General features: G+C 49.1%; 1 protein-coding gene and 1 long non-coding RNA gene across 2 annotated transcripts in view; one reads left to right on the plus strand and one right to left on the minus strand.

Moving 5' to 3' along the window:
- Positions 1 to 8,753, minus strand: part of NPTN (neuroplastin) — a 46,680-nt gene extending 37,927 nt beyond the window's left edge. Inside the window, exon 1 of the mRNA XM_032699824.1 lies at positions 8,521 to 8,753. Within this exon, the coding sequence (XP_032555715.1) occupies positions 8,521 to 8,608 (88 nt within the window). The 5' untranslated portion in view covers positions 8,609 to 8,753. The remainder of the gene's footprint in view (positions 1 to 8,520) is intronic.
- A 50-nt stretch (positions 8,754 to 8,803) lies between these two features.
- LOC116792667 lies at positions 8,804 to 14,127 on the plus strand. Its single transcript, XR_004359220.1, has 3 exons — positions 8,804 to 10,175; positions 11,406 to 11,523; positions 11,958 to 14,127. It is a non-coding gene; the product is annotated as an uncharacterized LOC116792667 (long non-coding RNA).
- Positions 14,128 to 16,194: the final 2,067 nt, after the last annotated feature.

Raw genomic sequence — 16,194 nt, forward strand, 5'->3', positions numbered from 1 at the left:
ACTGTCTCAAACTTGAATTTTTTTGCTTCCCAGCATGGAAATGCAGTGGAGCAGGTGATGGGAAGCCAGACCAGGCAAGCCCCAGCTTCCCAAATTACATAAAAAGGGAAGAGTCCATCCAGGAGACTTCCAAAGACCAGGCACAGACCGGCTCTGAGTCACAAACCCAAGATGTTTGGCTGCTCTGGGATTTTGAAAACACTTCCCCAAGGCAACCCTCTTCCAGGGAAGTGCTAAACCTCCTCAGCAAGTGCTGAACTCCCTGTTTATGTAGCCTGGCAGCACAAAAGAAGCTGCAGAACTTGTCTTACCCTATGCAAATGCTGAAACCAAAATGATCTCCCTAAATAATGGGCTTCCTATTTATTTCCTAGAGTCCTTAAGGTACCAGAAGTGTAAACCAAGCTCCCTGGTAAGAGTCTAAACTGCACATCTCCAGCTACAAACCTGAGAAACATTTTTTACTATGCTAAATCCAGCAGATTTGCTTTATATATATTTCTTTCCTCCATGTCATTTATTCCTGGCTTGCTTTGATCTCAACCTCTTCACTCTCGCCTCAAACCTCACTGGAATAGTTTCCAATCCTTTTTGTGCTACACCCTCCCCTTTCTAAATAAAGATTACACAGGACTGCACAGCAGGAATCAGTGCAGAACTAAGAACCATCCTGAGGAGAGGGACTTGGGGGTGTTGGTGGATGAGGCGCTGGACACACCCTCACATGTGCTGGGACACAGAAAAACCCCCCTGTGCCCTGGGCTGATCCCACAGTGAGGGCAGCAGGGGAGGGGGGATTCTGCCCCTCTGCCCCCTCAGGTGAGACCCCCCTGCAGAGCTGCCTCCAGCTCTGGGGAACAACAGCACAAGGACGTGGAGCTGCTGGAGTGAGTCCAGAGGAGGCCACAGAGCTGCTCTGAGGGCTGGAGCCCCTCTGCTCTGGAGCCAGGCTGGGAGAGCTGGGGGTGTTCAGCTGGAGAAGAGAAGCTCCAGGGAGACCCTGGAGCCCCTTCCAGAGCCTAAAGGGGCTCCAGGAGAGCTGGAGAGGGACTTGGGACAAGGGGGACTGGCTATAAAGTGAGAGGGCAGGTTTAGGTTATATATTAGGAAGAAATCCTGCCCTGTGAGGGGGGGGAGGCCCTGGCCCAGGTTGGCCAGAGAAGCTGTGGCTGCCCCATCCCTGGAAGTGTCCAAGGCCAGGTTGGATGGGGCTTGGAGCAACCTGGAAGGTGTCCCTGCCCATGGCAGGGGGGGCAATGAGATGAGCTTTAAGGTCCCTTCCAGCCCAAACCATGCTGGGATCCTATGAAAATGTGAGTCAGCTGCCTGCAACCCTGGATGCTACAGCAAAGGAGACCAGACAAAATATGAAGTTCCCTGCAAAAGGCTGCTTTAGCTAAACTGTCAGCTATTTCTAACCTATTCAGGTTAGAAAACCTCAAGCAGAAATTATCCACCAAAGGATAACAAACAGGAATGTGCTCCCATTGCTTGAAATGCAGAGAAAAATCAGACCAACAATATGCTGCAAAACTGAGCATTATGGATGTTCTCATGTCTTGACAAGACAAGACCTTTCTAACATTACAACACCTGCATAAATTTCACAAGACCAACGAACAGTGCAGCTGAACTCCAGTTCAGAACTGCTTTTAAAACAGCTTAGCATTATTTAATTCATTATTAGGAGTTTTGAATGAGTATGACAGGCATTAAAATACTCCTGCTTTTACTGCTTGAACCTAAGGTAGGTTCTAGTTAACTACCACAAAGCTTTTATAACAAACCATGGGAAAAAATAAATGCAAGAGTGCTCAGTCAGTATGGTATCTGCTCGGGTTTTAAAAATACACTCAGGCATCTGTTTTTGCAATCTCCTGCTGTACGCCTTCACCGAATTATTTCAGTCTGCCTTTGGTCTGCCATGATGTCTGCTGGGAGCCTACTGCATTGCCAAAATCCTTGTCAAGCTCTTTTCTAGGCATTTAAGATCAATTTTCTCTTTAATTTCAAATATATTCTTTGTCGGTTTTACCAACCTCCCAGAATTAAATCCTTTTTCGCCCACTTTTAACAGCTGAAGTTTTGGACCGACTGCATCTTTTCTTGCCCTCCCTTTTCTAGTCCATGATATTCCCCTTCCTCTTATCTTCTCGTGCCTTCAACATGCTTGTTACAAAATCCATTTAGTTTAGGTTTCCCACCAACTGCAGGAGCTCCAGGAGAGCCCCCATGAGCCCTGGGTGTACTCACACTTAGCCAGGAGTCACCAAACCTGAGAAATAGTGAGTAGCTGCACTAAGCAGCACCTTGGTTCAATTGAGTCCCTAATGTGGCATTTTCAGACATATAATGTAAAACAAGCCTACAGGAATTAGAGCAACACAAGATCACATTTTCTGCTTTATTCAAACCAGAGCAGGACATTATGATCTAATTTTCTTCTACAAAAATGTCTCACACTGCAAATCTCTTCAGCTTGTCAGGTACTGTATTGGGCACTTTCCTCCTCCTCTGGAAAATCTGCTGTTTCCCAGCATCCCTGCCCTTGATTTTGTTTTATTATATCAAAAGGCTTCTAACCTGATAACAAAAGGTAACAGAGTTGATACAAAGTGTCCCTGAGACTCCATCTCAGGCACTGACATTCCACCTACACTCCCAAGGAGCAGAAGACAGACCCGATGCCTCTTCCTCCAGCACACCTGCAAAGCAGAGCTCTGCTCTCCCAACCTGCTGTAACATCAAAGCCATTCCCAAAGGATCAGGGCTCTCCCATCCCACAGGGTGCCACGTGGGGTCATATTTACTCACCATCTGCCTCCTGGGATGAGAGCCCACTGCTCACACCTTCCCCCCCACATCCCCCTGCCAGCAGCCCCAGCACTGCCCCGATGTGACTGTGCTGTTCTCCTCTGCACTCTGAACAGCAGGGGGGGGAAAAAACCCCACCTTGCCCTCAAAAAAAACTTACTGTTAATGACAGCAGAGCTACAGCTCCTGACACTGCATGGTGATGAAATGATGAAGAACCTTTGTAGCCTCAGCAGCTACTGTCTTTTTCCTTGAATGAGTCTGCGTCAGTGCCTCAGTGGTGACTTCACACCATGACCCAAATAAGCTTTGAGCTTATCAACAGGGCATGAATTTTTATCAGTCTACAGTAGTTGTTTTACAAGGGGATAAAGACTTTCAAGTTTTGACACAGAGGTTGCATCCAGGCTGAATTGATATTTAGTTCAGACTCCATCTCCTTCAACCCCCATGCTGCACCAGACATGAAAAAAGTGTTTAACTTGGAGTGAAAATAAATTTAACATATCAAGTGAGATTTTTAAAGCCGTGCAAATAAAGTTGCAGATAATGACAACGATTTGAATGACTGGGTATCATAACTGATATGAAGCTTTGATAATTTCTCTGTTATGTTTTAACAGCCTTTCTCCCTCCTCCAACTTTAAACAAGTCAGGTGTCATACTCCAGAATCAACTGGGCAAAATGACAAGCCACTACATTTATTACTAAATACTGCCAAGGAGATTGTTTGGAGAAGTCTGACTGAACACCTAAAGACCATCCTCAAACATCTAATGGCCTGTGTGCAGGATCAGATACCAGACTGTGGAATTACAGACCAGCCAATCCAATTTCAGCCTCCAGACAGAAGAAATCTGCTTGGAAGTGCTCAGAAATAAAGAAGGGCTTGGAGTAAGGAGGAATCAGGCTGTGTGGGCTACCTGTGCTTTGATACAGCTTGCCCATAGCAAGCTGACCTCCTACTATAAAGTTAATGAGAACCAAAGGCAACTCTAGAGGAGAAGGAACAAATGCAGCTTTCCTAATTTTAGTAAAGCTTTTAACACTGCCTTATACAAAAAAAAAAAACCACTCAAATAAAATCTCGTTAATGTAGCCAGGTGTAGCACTTGCAAGGTTTTCAGGAGCTGCAGTGCAGGAACAAGCAGATGGAAACAATGAAATAAGATCAGTGTTGGGCTGGAGGGTCTCTGACACCAATAAAATCAACTCTGTTTTGGTTGAGAAGATAAAATAGGACTTGTGCTCATAAGAACATCCAAGTTCATAAGAACACCCAAGAACTCCGTGGTTCAGGCAGCAAAGGAATGCAAAGCAGCAGTGCTGCAGCAAAGACCTGAGCACCAAAAGGGATCCCACTGGATGAGAGTCAGTAATGTTTTACTGTAAGAAACCATTTGTCTCGGGATGCAAACAGGAACGTGCCATATGCAAGACACATTGAATGATCCTTCCACTCCAGTGAATCTTGGTCTGGTCCCAACTGGAAGTGGGTCCAGTTTTACACATCACACTCCCAAAAACGTGACTGAAGCTCCACAGAAACGATCAGGGACAGCCAGGAAAAGACAACTTACCAAAAACCACCCTGACAATTGACCTGGACAGAAAGGCAACACCCTCCTCCCTGCTCTGAATTGCATGGGTAAGAAGAATATAGAGGTTAAAAGATAGGAAAGCAGGTTTAGATCAGATTTACAGGAGAACTTTCCAGCTACTAGATATGCAGGAACAGTTTATCTAACTTTGAATCTTAACAGTGGGAGCTGCGGGAATTAAGAAGAGCCTGAACACTCCGGCTTTACAACCTGAGGATGAATCACAGGGGTTGCATTGTCCTTTACAATGCAAGTCTTTACAACTGACTCCTCTAAAATAGCACCTGCAGCAGAAGAAACAGCTCACTGTGAAGGCACAAGTGCCCCTCATTCATGAATTTAACGAGATACAGTCTTCACACAGTGGTCTGTTGGAATGTCAGTACTGGCACTTATCGCCTCTTTACCTGTTCCCTGAGATCTGGTGGAACTCGGTGCAGTTTCCAAGGATAAACACATTAGTCACACTGCTTGTGGTTAAGTTGCCTATGAGGGAGTTGTAGGAGGAAGGAGAATAGCAATGGTGGGGAGGAGAACAGAACTTTGAACATTCTCCTCGATGCTCAGCCCACACTCCTGCTCCAAAAATGCTGTATATGAAACCATTCCTCAGCTTTATCTGGGGACCATTAAAAATCACGTCAGAACACAACCAGTGCGATATGGGAGAGAAGCAGCAGTCAGAAACAGCATTGCAAGGATAACAGGAAGGTTTCTCACTTGCTCTTCTAAGAAGAAACTAATTTTAAGAATTAATTGAGCTAATTTTCCTGACTTTATGGTCATTTCTATCCTGGTTTCCACCAACAGAAAAGCCGTGCTCTGTTTTTAGCCAGCGAGTCGGTTCCTCCTCCTTCATCCAAGTAGAGGATGAAGAGAACAGAACTAAACCAGCACCACCTAACTTAATTTGTTTTTATTTCCACTTATGTCCAGCTTTGAATAAGTCACCAAGAATGGTTAAGAATTCTCTGCACTTTGCCAGAAATTCCTGAAAAGGGAAGAAAACTTGCTAAGAATTGAACTCACGTGTTGGTGTGCTGAAGAAACACTGCAGATTTCATGGGGAGCAGCCCAAGCATCTATTTCAGATGATAAAATAGCCTTTAAAACCCAAGAACTCTGTGGTGAAATTATTACTACACTGCAGTCTTTGGTTTTCCAACTGCTTGCTTAAAAATAAAGATATTGCTAAGGTTAAAAACCAGCAGCTGGAAAAGTCATGTTCTTCATTAGCCAACAGTCAAGCACCACTCCATAACCAGGATGCTGTCTGCCTGCTCTGGAGCACTGAAGTGATTTTCCAACAACTACCAGCTGGAAACTATGGGTTTAACACAGATCTGCTTGACAGACTGGCTTTTTCCAGCTGTTCTTTGTCATGTTTCCTCTCTTCCAACCCTCCTTTCTGTCACTTCACCTGAACTCTGCTCTGGATCCAGGGGATGAGCCAGTGTGCAGCACAAACCTGACAGTTTTCTCAGCAGAACCTTCAGGAAAAGTTCAGTTTCTGACATGCACATTTTCCCTTTAGGTGTTTATGCAAGAGCTTTAAAAATAAGCCACACAAGTGTCAAAAACCTACTTTCAGTTTAGTAAGCTTAAATCCATAGGTGAGGCTGACTCAATATATTCTGAATTACATTAACTCTGGAAAAATCACTGGTAATTCAACAGCAATCTCCTGCTAGAGGCAGGAAAAAAAGCTGTTTCCCACAAACCCTCAGGATTCCACTGGGCATTTTCCAGGTGAGTGGTGACCTGCCCTGCAGTTCCAACAGGTCCATGCCCATTCCTTTATCATCCTGAACTCACAGGGTTCAACAGCACTTGGACTATCACCTTTCCTTACACTGACAACTCCACATCAATAATAGATAACAAAACTCTGCATATGCACTTTGGGATCCTTCCCTGCACCTTCAAAGCACCACGTGTGGGAGAAGTTTTGTTTTTAAAGATGTCACCGACAGACTTGCACAAGCCTGTTCAAACCACAGCACCATTTTTCTAATGACTTACAAGGAATAGACACAAGTCAGGAAATGGTTGTACCTATTCTTCAGGCCAAAGAGGAATTGCTCTGTTTCATGATGTGTCTCATGGGCTATTATTTGCTGAAAAAGAAACCAGTTCCTCTGCAGCAGGGCCTAAAATCTTTAAATTAAAACTGAGGTAAAGATTCAACAGGAGCAATAAACCTTAGTCAGAAGGATCTCCACCTTTCACTTGCTTTGAAGTGCTCTACTCCTTCCCAAGCAGACTTTCACTCACCTGTGTGAGTGAAATTCCCACAGAATTAGAGATACTCAGAGGCTCCCTCACCGTTTAATTGTCTGGATGACCCTCGTTAACCAAACAAAAATTAAGGAGCTTCCAGGATACACCTGTGATCTGCAATCTTCCCTCATGCCAAGATCTCCTACTCTTGGTCAGCTTCATGCCAGGCATGGAAGTCACGATAAAGACACTTTCCATCTACGCCCAAAATTTGATCGTTGACCTCCAGACATCTAAGTCCTGTCAAACACCAAATGTCTGCACTGCCTACCAGCCATTTGGAATTGCTGTCCCAGCTGCTGGCATTTAACACCTTGCCTGCTAACTCTGCACAAGAACAGCCTCAGGCACATGACCCATTTTAACCTGCTTGTCAGAAAACCCAAATTCAAGGGTGGAATTTGTGTGGAAACACATCACGCCCTGCGATGAGAATGCTCAGGTGGCACAGGAAGGGTGTCTACAACAGAGACCCACACTTCATCCACAACTCATCCCAATGAGCACCTCCCTGGGAGCTCACAGAAGCCAGGTCCCTAATTCCCACTGAACTCCAGCAGGGTTTTCCCACAGTCTTGTAGGCCCCACAAAAAAAAGTGCTTCATTCTAGAGAAAGCCTCCAGTTTTCATTCAGACAGTGTGGATGCCAAAGCTGCTTCTGCTTAATTAACAGAGGCAGACAAGCTCAGTTCTGGTTTCAGACTGCAAAATCTGCACCTACTAAGGCAAAAATTTAATCTGGGACCACCTGGTCTAGTGGAAGGTGTCCCTGCCCATGGCAAAGGGTGGAACGAGATGAGCTTTAATGTCCCTTCCAAGCCAAAGCAGTCTGTGATTCCATGATTCCATGACTCTATGATTCCTCTAGAGCAAGGAGCAGAGGAAGCTAACCTCATGCTGCCAGGCAAAATCCACCTCAACAAAAGCAGAACACTAGGACTGAATATTATCTGCAGAGCAGAAAGGAATGACAGAGAAAGAAGGATGAAACAACAAAAAGTAGCGGGGAATTGGTGTGTTAGCAAGGTAATCTTTCCTTCTAGACAAATTTTCCCCGTGGACATAGATCAGTCTCCCGTGAGCCAAGATCCCTGCCCTTCCCCGCACTTACAGGCCAAAGCATCCCTGACCGTGATGCTGCAAGAGAAGCCGCTCCAAAGGGCCGGTGCTGGAGCAGCCCTGGAGCAGACAGACCCTGCCTCGGCTCCCGCCTGGCCTGGCAGGATCAGACAGGCATTTCTATCAGCGCTGCAGGATGTTCCTTGGAGCAGGAGGCTCGGCTGGACCAGCCTCTTGGCCCCGCTCCGCTCTGCCACTAATTGTCATGCACTTGGCTGCGAACTCACCGGGAGGAGGCACCGCGCTGGATTTAGCTCACGCTATCCTACAAGGAACAGAGGAGGCTTGGGGTGTGGTGGGATTTTTTTTTTTTTTTTTTTTTAATTCCTTCTTTTACGCTCCTATCAGAAGGACCTCTCCAGTTGCTAAGGAACTACGGGGTTTATTGCATTATAAATGATTTAAGGCGGCCCGGCAGATGCAGGTTCAGTAGGCGGGAGGAGATGAGGAGATGTTCCATTTTACCGGCGGCACGAGGCGCCTCAGGAGGAGCCGGGGCGGGGGGGGGACGAGCCAGCTCCCCCTTCTCATCCTTCCCCCCCCTTCTCCCCCTTCCCCTGAGGGACCCCAAGACACAGGGATCCCCCCAAACCCCTGGGTCGCCCCCCCACCCCCGGGGTTGCCCTCAGCCCCCCCGCCGCCATAGCAACGCGCGCCCCCCCTCCCTTTCTCCCTCCCTCCCCCCCCGCCGCCGCCCTCCCTCACCGTTCTGCGCCGCGGCGGGTCCCGGCAGCAGCGCGGCCGTCGCCAGCAGCAGCGAGAAGGCGGCGGGCAGCGGCCCGGAGCGCGGCATCCTCCTGAGACAGGGGCAGGAGGAGGAGGAGGAGGAGGAAAAGGAGGAGGAAGGAGAGGAGGGTGAGGCGGCGGCGGGAGCGGCGGCGGCTCCGTCCGTCCTTCTCCGCCGACCTCCTACCGCAGCGCAGCGCCCGCTCTCGCGAGAGCTGGCGGGGGCGGCGCCGGGTGTGAGGGGAGCGGGAGGGAGGGGGGCGGTGTCACCGCCGACCCCGCCCGGCTCCGCCGCCATGATGCCGCGGTTTAGTCCCTCCGCCTCAGCCTCACCGCGGATTCCAACCCCTGCCTCCTTCTGCCCGCCGAGCTCTCGGGCCGGCGGCGGGAGAGAGACGCCAGGGCGGCGGAGAGCTGCCCCTGCCCCGCCTGAGGCTGCCGTCCCCTCAGGGGCACCATGGCGGAGCCCGCCTGAGGGATCCGTCCCCTCAGGGGCGCGAAGGGCGGGATGGCGGAGCCCGCCTGAGGGATCCGTCGCCTGAGAGAGAGATCCATCCCCTCTGGGGCGCCGTGGCAGAGCCCCTCCAGCTGCGGTGTGAGGGAGCACCACACTCCTCGCTTCTGTTCTTCGTGGGCTTACAAGACTTGCAAACACAGGGCAAGAGCTCTGCTCGTACCTTATAATTTAAGAGTTCATGTGCCGTTCTGCAGGGACTGCAGCCTGTCAGGGGAACCCGAAGTCCATCCCTAATTGTTCAGCTTCAGGGCCATACACCCAGAAAAGACTAGAATTATTTTAAACGCTATCCATCACTGCTACTCTTTCGTATAAAATAAAGTGTTTTTTCGAGGGCCACGTCTGTTTTGAACAAGTAGGAAAACAAGGCCACGTGAAGCAAAGGTCTTTGCCCTATGCTAGTGGTGGAATTGGGGGCAAAAAGCACAAAAACTCGTTTCTGGCTCACTGGACCAGCCAAACATCCTGAAAATTGGCTGTAGATGAGATTTGGGGGGGGATTTCTCTTACTTTCATAAATCACACGTACAGGTCACTCCTTGCACTCTGGTTTCTGTGTTCTGTGCTGGTGGTGGGAAGATACAAGACCTGCAGGAGATAATGGGACAGACCAGCAGAGGACACTGGAAAAAAACCAAAAGAGCAGAAAATCCCTCAAAACCAGATTTTCATCTTTTTGCAGAGTCCTCAGTTTCCAATCCAGAGATCTCTTCGGGCCCAGGTGTGCCCACAACGGGGTGGACTGGGGGGTGGTAACATCCAAAACTGTCCTGGTTTCCTGGCTTTGTATCCCCGATCCTTTACCCTGCTCAGGTCATTCTCAGCTGATGGTTAGCAAACAGACTCCAGGTCCTTTTATTGCAGCTGTGACTCACTGAAAACAAGGATCAGACACACCTTTTCCATGAAAACCCTGCTGAACTGACTGCCCGAGCGCTTCAGGACTTGGATGAGGATCGTGGGCTTAGTGACTGCAGCTTCCCAGGGCTGAGGTCACGCGTGAGGAGCGTTTTTGGGCATGTGCTGGTGCCTCACGTCATCCTGGCTGCCCCTGCCTCTCCAAGGATGCCGGATTTGATGTGCATCAGAGATTCCACTGCGCTGGAGAATTTCCATGGTGCATTTCCATGACTCACTGTTCGTGCCAGCTGATTCATCTGTGTGACACTACTGTGTGTTTTCTTGTGGTGTGGAAACATCCTCTTTTATCCCCCTCTGTGGAGCAATTCTGACAGTAGCCCTTGCAAACCAGACAAAATGGGGAAAAGGATCCAGAAATCGTGGCTTTGCACAGCGGTGTCCTTCTTCCTGCTCTATGCATGCTGTTTTTCCAGCTGAATATTAGCTCTGGAGGATTTTTCTCTAACTCTCCTCCTTGCAAACACCCACTCAGTATTAGGCCTTACCTACACTCGACTGTTTTCCAAGTTTGGAACTAGTTAGCGCTGTGCTTTTCTGTGAGCAGGGTTTGGATCTGCACAGTAATGCTCGTTCCGTAACCATGGCAGCTCAGGGTGACTCACGCTGCCACAGGCCTGGGCCCAACTTAGCAGGAGGATTATTCTCCCCTCTGTCACCAGCTCAGCACGCTGAGAAGCTGGAGCTTCTCCCCACAGTTGCATAACTGAGCCCTCAGGTTCGCGTTCCTTCGGGGACAGTGCCAGGACACGGTGCCCTGCTCCCAGCTGCTCTGCCCTGGAGCCTCCCTGCCAGGATGGAGCTGGTTCCCCAGTGTGGTTAACGAGGGTGCTGCACACACGGAGCTGACCTGTGGGTTTGTGATCAACACACGTGCTGTGAACATACAACACAAGAAACCCAAAAAGGTGACGATGGCCAGGAGATGTGCTGATGGATCTGATCCAGAGCTTGCTGTTGCCTTCAAGAGTCTCTTGGTGTACCTGAAGTTCCCACAGATCTCTAATATTTATATATATATATATATATATATATATATATATAAAAGAAGATCTATTCCTGCCATACTCAGGTATCCAGCCATAATATAGGGTAAAAAGCTGTTGTTCTGCCATGCATGAGTGAATCCTCTTGCAACAACTTGTATTTATAGGGGATTTCTGGAGGAATTCACCAGCAATAGATTCAACATAGTGGCTGGTAGTAAGGAAAGGCCTGTTATTCCACCAGACTGAGTCTTTGCAGGCTGATGGGTGATGTGTTTGGCTTGTGTGGTTCCTAATTTCCTCATGGCAATTCCTAATTTCATGAGTGGCAGAGGAAACTCGGCCATGGTAAAGTTTCCAAATCCCTGCCTTTTCGCTTCTGTCAAGACCCATCTTTTCACCTGGGGTATCTCAATTTGGATTATTCTCTGCTTAATCCTTAGGACTTCAGCACAAGGACAGAAAATCTCGGAGACAGAACAAGCAAAGGGGAAGAAAAAAACCACCATTATCAGCAGGAAATTCAGGAGACAGTTTCAGTTCTCAGAGAGTAGCAAAGAGGTATCGTCCTTTTTTTGTGTGTGTGGGGGGAATCTTTTGAGCTTGTCTTCTTGCAACTGGAATTGTTTAAGAGATCCCTGTTATTTCCATGTATTTATTGATATGCTTTGGGACTTGAAGAAAGTTTTCATAGAATGGTTTGGGTTGGAAGGGACCTTAAAGATCACCCAGTTCCACCCCCTGCCATGGGCAGGGACACCTTCCACTAGCCCAGGTTGCTCCAAGCCCCATCCAACCTGGCCTTGGACACTTCCAGGGATCCAGGGGCAGCCACAGCTTCTCTGGGCAACCTGTGCCAGGGCCTTCTCACCCTCACAGGGAAAGATTTCTTAGCTTTGCCTCATTTGCAGTCACCCTGTTTGGAACCAGTTGAAAGCATAGGGTAGAGCATCAAACACTCACTGACGTCCAACAGCAAACCTCACCTTTTGCAGCTGCTGGATAACATCAGTTAATGCTTTGAGGGCGACATGCCAGGGAAAGCACCGATCCCAGAAGGTAACTCCGACCTTATGCATGTGATTAATGTGTTTTAATCTCCCCAAAGGCACAATGGCAGGTGGAGAACTACACGAACCTAATCAGATAACAGAATGGAGCCACCAAACAATGGTGACACCGCCACGGTGAGCCACCAGAAAGGCTCTCTGGCTCATACAGGCAAGTGCTGCACAGGTGACCCTTCCAGTTTTCATCCTGAAGAGCCAGAAAAAGATTAAACTGCAAAATTAGCACTCTGAGGAATGAGAGGCGAAGGAAAAGCTTGTCAAATCACAGGGCGACATGCTCTGAGGGATAAGAGTCAAAGGAAAAGCTGCTGAAACCAGAGAAAAATGGGATTTAAAAAAAAAAAGAAAAGAAAGATCTCAGGGTAATAATAATTAAAAAAAAAATCTAGATGTGCTTTGTTATGTAGCAGAAAGCTGACTTGACACATCTCAACCCCATGGGTAATGGCAGCTTGGTTATTCTGAGCCATCTCCCATCCTCCTCCTACATGTTCAAATATTCCTGTCAGAACTGGTCAAAATGTTTTAACTTGATTTCTTTTTATTTTGTTATTTCTGAGCAGAAATGTCTTTTCATGCAAAACAAACATTGTGACAGAAAGGGTAACTTTGGTCAGGATGATTTGCAATGTAAACAAGGAGTCCAGTGAGAAATATCATCATGTTTGACATCAGCTTTGTTATGACAGAAATCTGAAGTTTGTCTAACCTTATTTTCTGCAGGAAAGGAGATAGAGGGACAAAAAGAAATCAAACTGCTTTTTTTTTAACTCCCCTCCCCCTGAGCCAACCCAAAATTATTTCTTCAATTGCAGGTTTCTCATCCATCTCAGCCATGCCATAATGTTTTTCTCCACACAGTTTTTTAGGGAACTGGATCCAACAACTTAGTTTCCAGTTACAGACACACAAGAGCCATTCCCTGACCTCATTATCCTGAGGAGAAGGATATTATCCTGCTGCTTTTGTTGAGAGCAGCTCCATCCAGCCACAGGCAGGATGTGTGGGGACAGCTGTCCTGCGCTTCAGCTTGCTCTTGCATGCTGTGAGTCCTGGCAGGGGGCTTCCTAGGAGGCCCAGGGGAAAACCTGAACATGTGGAGCAATTTTCGGGATGCAGAGGTGAGGCTGTGGGTGATCCGTCAGGACCAGACGGCAGGTGGCACCCATGGATTAGCACAGGGCTCGCTCCAGCCAGGCTGGGCAGTGCCTGCAGCTGGGCTTCGGCTTCACCCTCCATGAGCCACAGCTGCAGGGATTTGGGCTCTTTTGCTGCCATGCAGGGACATCCCTGTGTCCTGGGGCTACTCCCCACAGGCCAGACTATTCCCATCACATTTTATTCGCCTGGGCACTCAGCTTGGCTTTGGACAAGGGGTGCCCACGGCAATCGGGGGTGTTGTGCCTCGGCACTGCTCCCAACGGGATGGGGAAGTAAAGGGAACACCATGGCTGGCAGGGAAGGACCAGTGCCAGGGTACCTGAGTAAGGAGAGCAGGAGGCAGCCGGGGTCAGCCAAGAGTCCCCGTCATCCTGCGTGTTCACAGCAGTAGGGCAGGCTGGAGGAATCAATCCATAGCTCAGGATCAATCCTGGTGCGGGCAGCCACAGCCAGGTGATCCCTAGGCAGGTCCAAGGGGACAAAACAGAGCTGAGCTCAAGCTGGGAAATCAGTCTAGATCAGGATTCACATCAATAGGGCCTATAGCTGCAGGTATAGCTGGGACTAAACTAGAGACCAGCACCCCAGAGACGCAACTCAAACTGGGACCTGCCCTGGGCTGAGCTTAAATGGGCTCCCAAGCCCATGGGCAAGTGTGGCTGGGAATTCCATCCCAGGTGGGGCTGCTCAGGGCTGTCAGTGCCCCCAGGACTCGTCCCCCAGCCTGCAGGCACTGGTTGCTTGAGAGGTAGAAGACCTTGTGCTGTCCTCAAAGTGCTGTTTTGTACATCAAGGGACACCTCAGCCAGCCATGTGGTCCCTCTTTTTTTCCCCAGGGATATATTTGGCTGTGCCACCCTGGCCCTCTGCAGCAGAGGTCACTTGGTTTGTTCAGCCTGGAGGAGACTGAGGGGAGACCTCAGTGGGGCCTTCAACCTCCTCATAAGGGGCAGTGGAGGGGCAGCACTGATCTCTGTGGGGACCAGTGACAGGACCCAAGGGAGGTAAAGGGAATGGCCTGAAGTTGTGTCAGGGCAGGTTGAGGTTGGATATCTGGAAAAGGTTCTTCCCCCAGAGGGTGGTTGGGCACTGAACAGGCTCCCCAGGGCAGTGGGCACAGCACCAAGGCTGCCAGAGCTCAAGGAGCGCTTGGACAATGCTCTCAGGGCCAGGGTGGGATTGCTGGGGTGTCTGTGCAGGGCAGGAGTTGGACTGGACGATGCTGATGGGTCCCTTGCAACTCAGAATATTCCATGATTCTACGAGTCTGTGAATCCCTCCTGGGCCCGTGGGGGAACACCCCCGTTCAGGTGCCCTCGGGGGCACTCGTTCCCGGGGGGGGCTGGAGCAGCTCCGTGCCCGGCCATCGATGGCAGCTGTGCTATCATGGCTCTGCATCGACCGCCGGCTCCTGCCCCGGCCCCGCCGGGCACAGCCCAGCCAGGCAGAAACGCCGATACCCATCTGCCTAAACGGCGGGGATTCCAATGAAATGGAGACAATGAGCCTGCGATCAGCGCGGGGGTGAACAGAGGGAATGGCCCAGCCGGGAAGTCATTGCTGAGCTGGCAAAGGACAGCACAGGCTGCTCGGGGTGGTGCCGCTGGTTATCACATCTATTCTATCTGGTGCTTGTTTTCCACATCCCCTGCGGGTCATCCTTTACCAGCTATATCAAAATTAAAGGTATTATCCAGCCTTTACAGTGTGGTAAATGGTAGAATTGGATACAATTTTCCTAGTCCTGCCTGATGCAGGTTAGATTAGACATGGGTTTCTCTAACCTTAATGGCTCTGTCTGATCAGAATTCTGTACTGCCCTGGGGCACATTTATTTTAGCCAGTGATGCAATGGTTTAATAAAAGTGATTTGGTGAAACCTGAGGCTCCCTTCTCCCTCGAGAGTATGACACCCAAAATAAATACAGTCATGAGAAAGAATGGGTTCAGCCAGGGGGGCACAAATAGACTTCAAGGGCCTTGAGCAGCTTCACGTGGGACCCCCAGCCACCCACACCCTCTGCCCATTGCTCCATATAAGCTCAGAGCCAGTAGATCTCTTGGTTTGAGCTGGAATGTGGATAAGCCTGTTCTACCTTGGGCTTCCAGACTGGTTTTATTGGAGTGGGATTAAGTTCTCTCGTGTAGGTGGCCCTGTCTCCTGTCTGAGCAATGAGGAGGGATGTGCTGGTGGCTGACATGGGGTTTTTCATGTCCCCTGCTGACAAGTAGGGTGTTCCTGGCATCCTGTGAGACCCCGAGGCATTGGCAGTGCAATGAAAAGGGCCATTTTCCTGATGCATTTGGCTCTTTGGGAGCTGGAATAAGAGGGATGGAGCGTGAAAACCTTCCCAAAACTGAGGTATGACGCACCAGATCCAGAAACTTTCTCCCAGCTGGATGGGGATAGCAAAATCCTAGAGTCATCTAGACTAGGCAAAAAATATTGTTACAACCCCTGAGAAGTGGATTCAGGGCTGGGGCTGTGCTGGTTGGTGCCAGGTATTGAGGTGTCCTGTGCAGGGCCAGGAGCTGGACTCCAATGATCCAACTTGGGATATTTATTCCATGATTCTGTGCCCTGCTAAGGCCCAGAAATGAGCTAAATTGGGAGAACTGTGCATTTTTCGTGGAGATTTTAGGCTCTGTGTGCATGTTGGGGATAACATTTGGCCTTCAGACTCTTTTGAAAAACAAGCTACTGAGGAAGCTGCGGTGGAGGGGCTTGGGAACGGCTTCTGGATGCACGTGCTAAAAGAAAAGCAATTTATGAGGAGAAGATTTTTTTATCAGTAGGAGAAAATGAACAATGGGGATAACAGTGAGTGACCAGGGGCTCGGCTGTGTATCTCCTGTATCTCCTCTCCAAAGGCTCGGAGGACTGTCAATAGGGGATGTTTAATTGATGGCAAACATTACTGCTGGTGCAGAATCTGAGCTGCTCCAGCCTGAGCAGGGAAGGCTTTTATAGCAGCGAACAGATGAGCATTGTGAAAGATGG

Source organism: Chiroxiphia lanceolata, chromosome 12, assembly GCF_009829145.1.
Source record: "Chiroxiphia lanceolata isolate bChiLan1 chromosome 12, bChiLan1.pri, whole genome shotgun sequence".
NCBI lineage: Eukaryota > Metazoa > Chordata > Aves > Passeriformes > Pipridae > Chiroxiphia > Chiroxiphia lanceolata.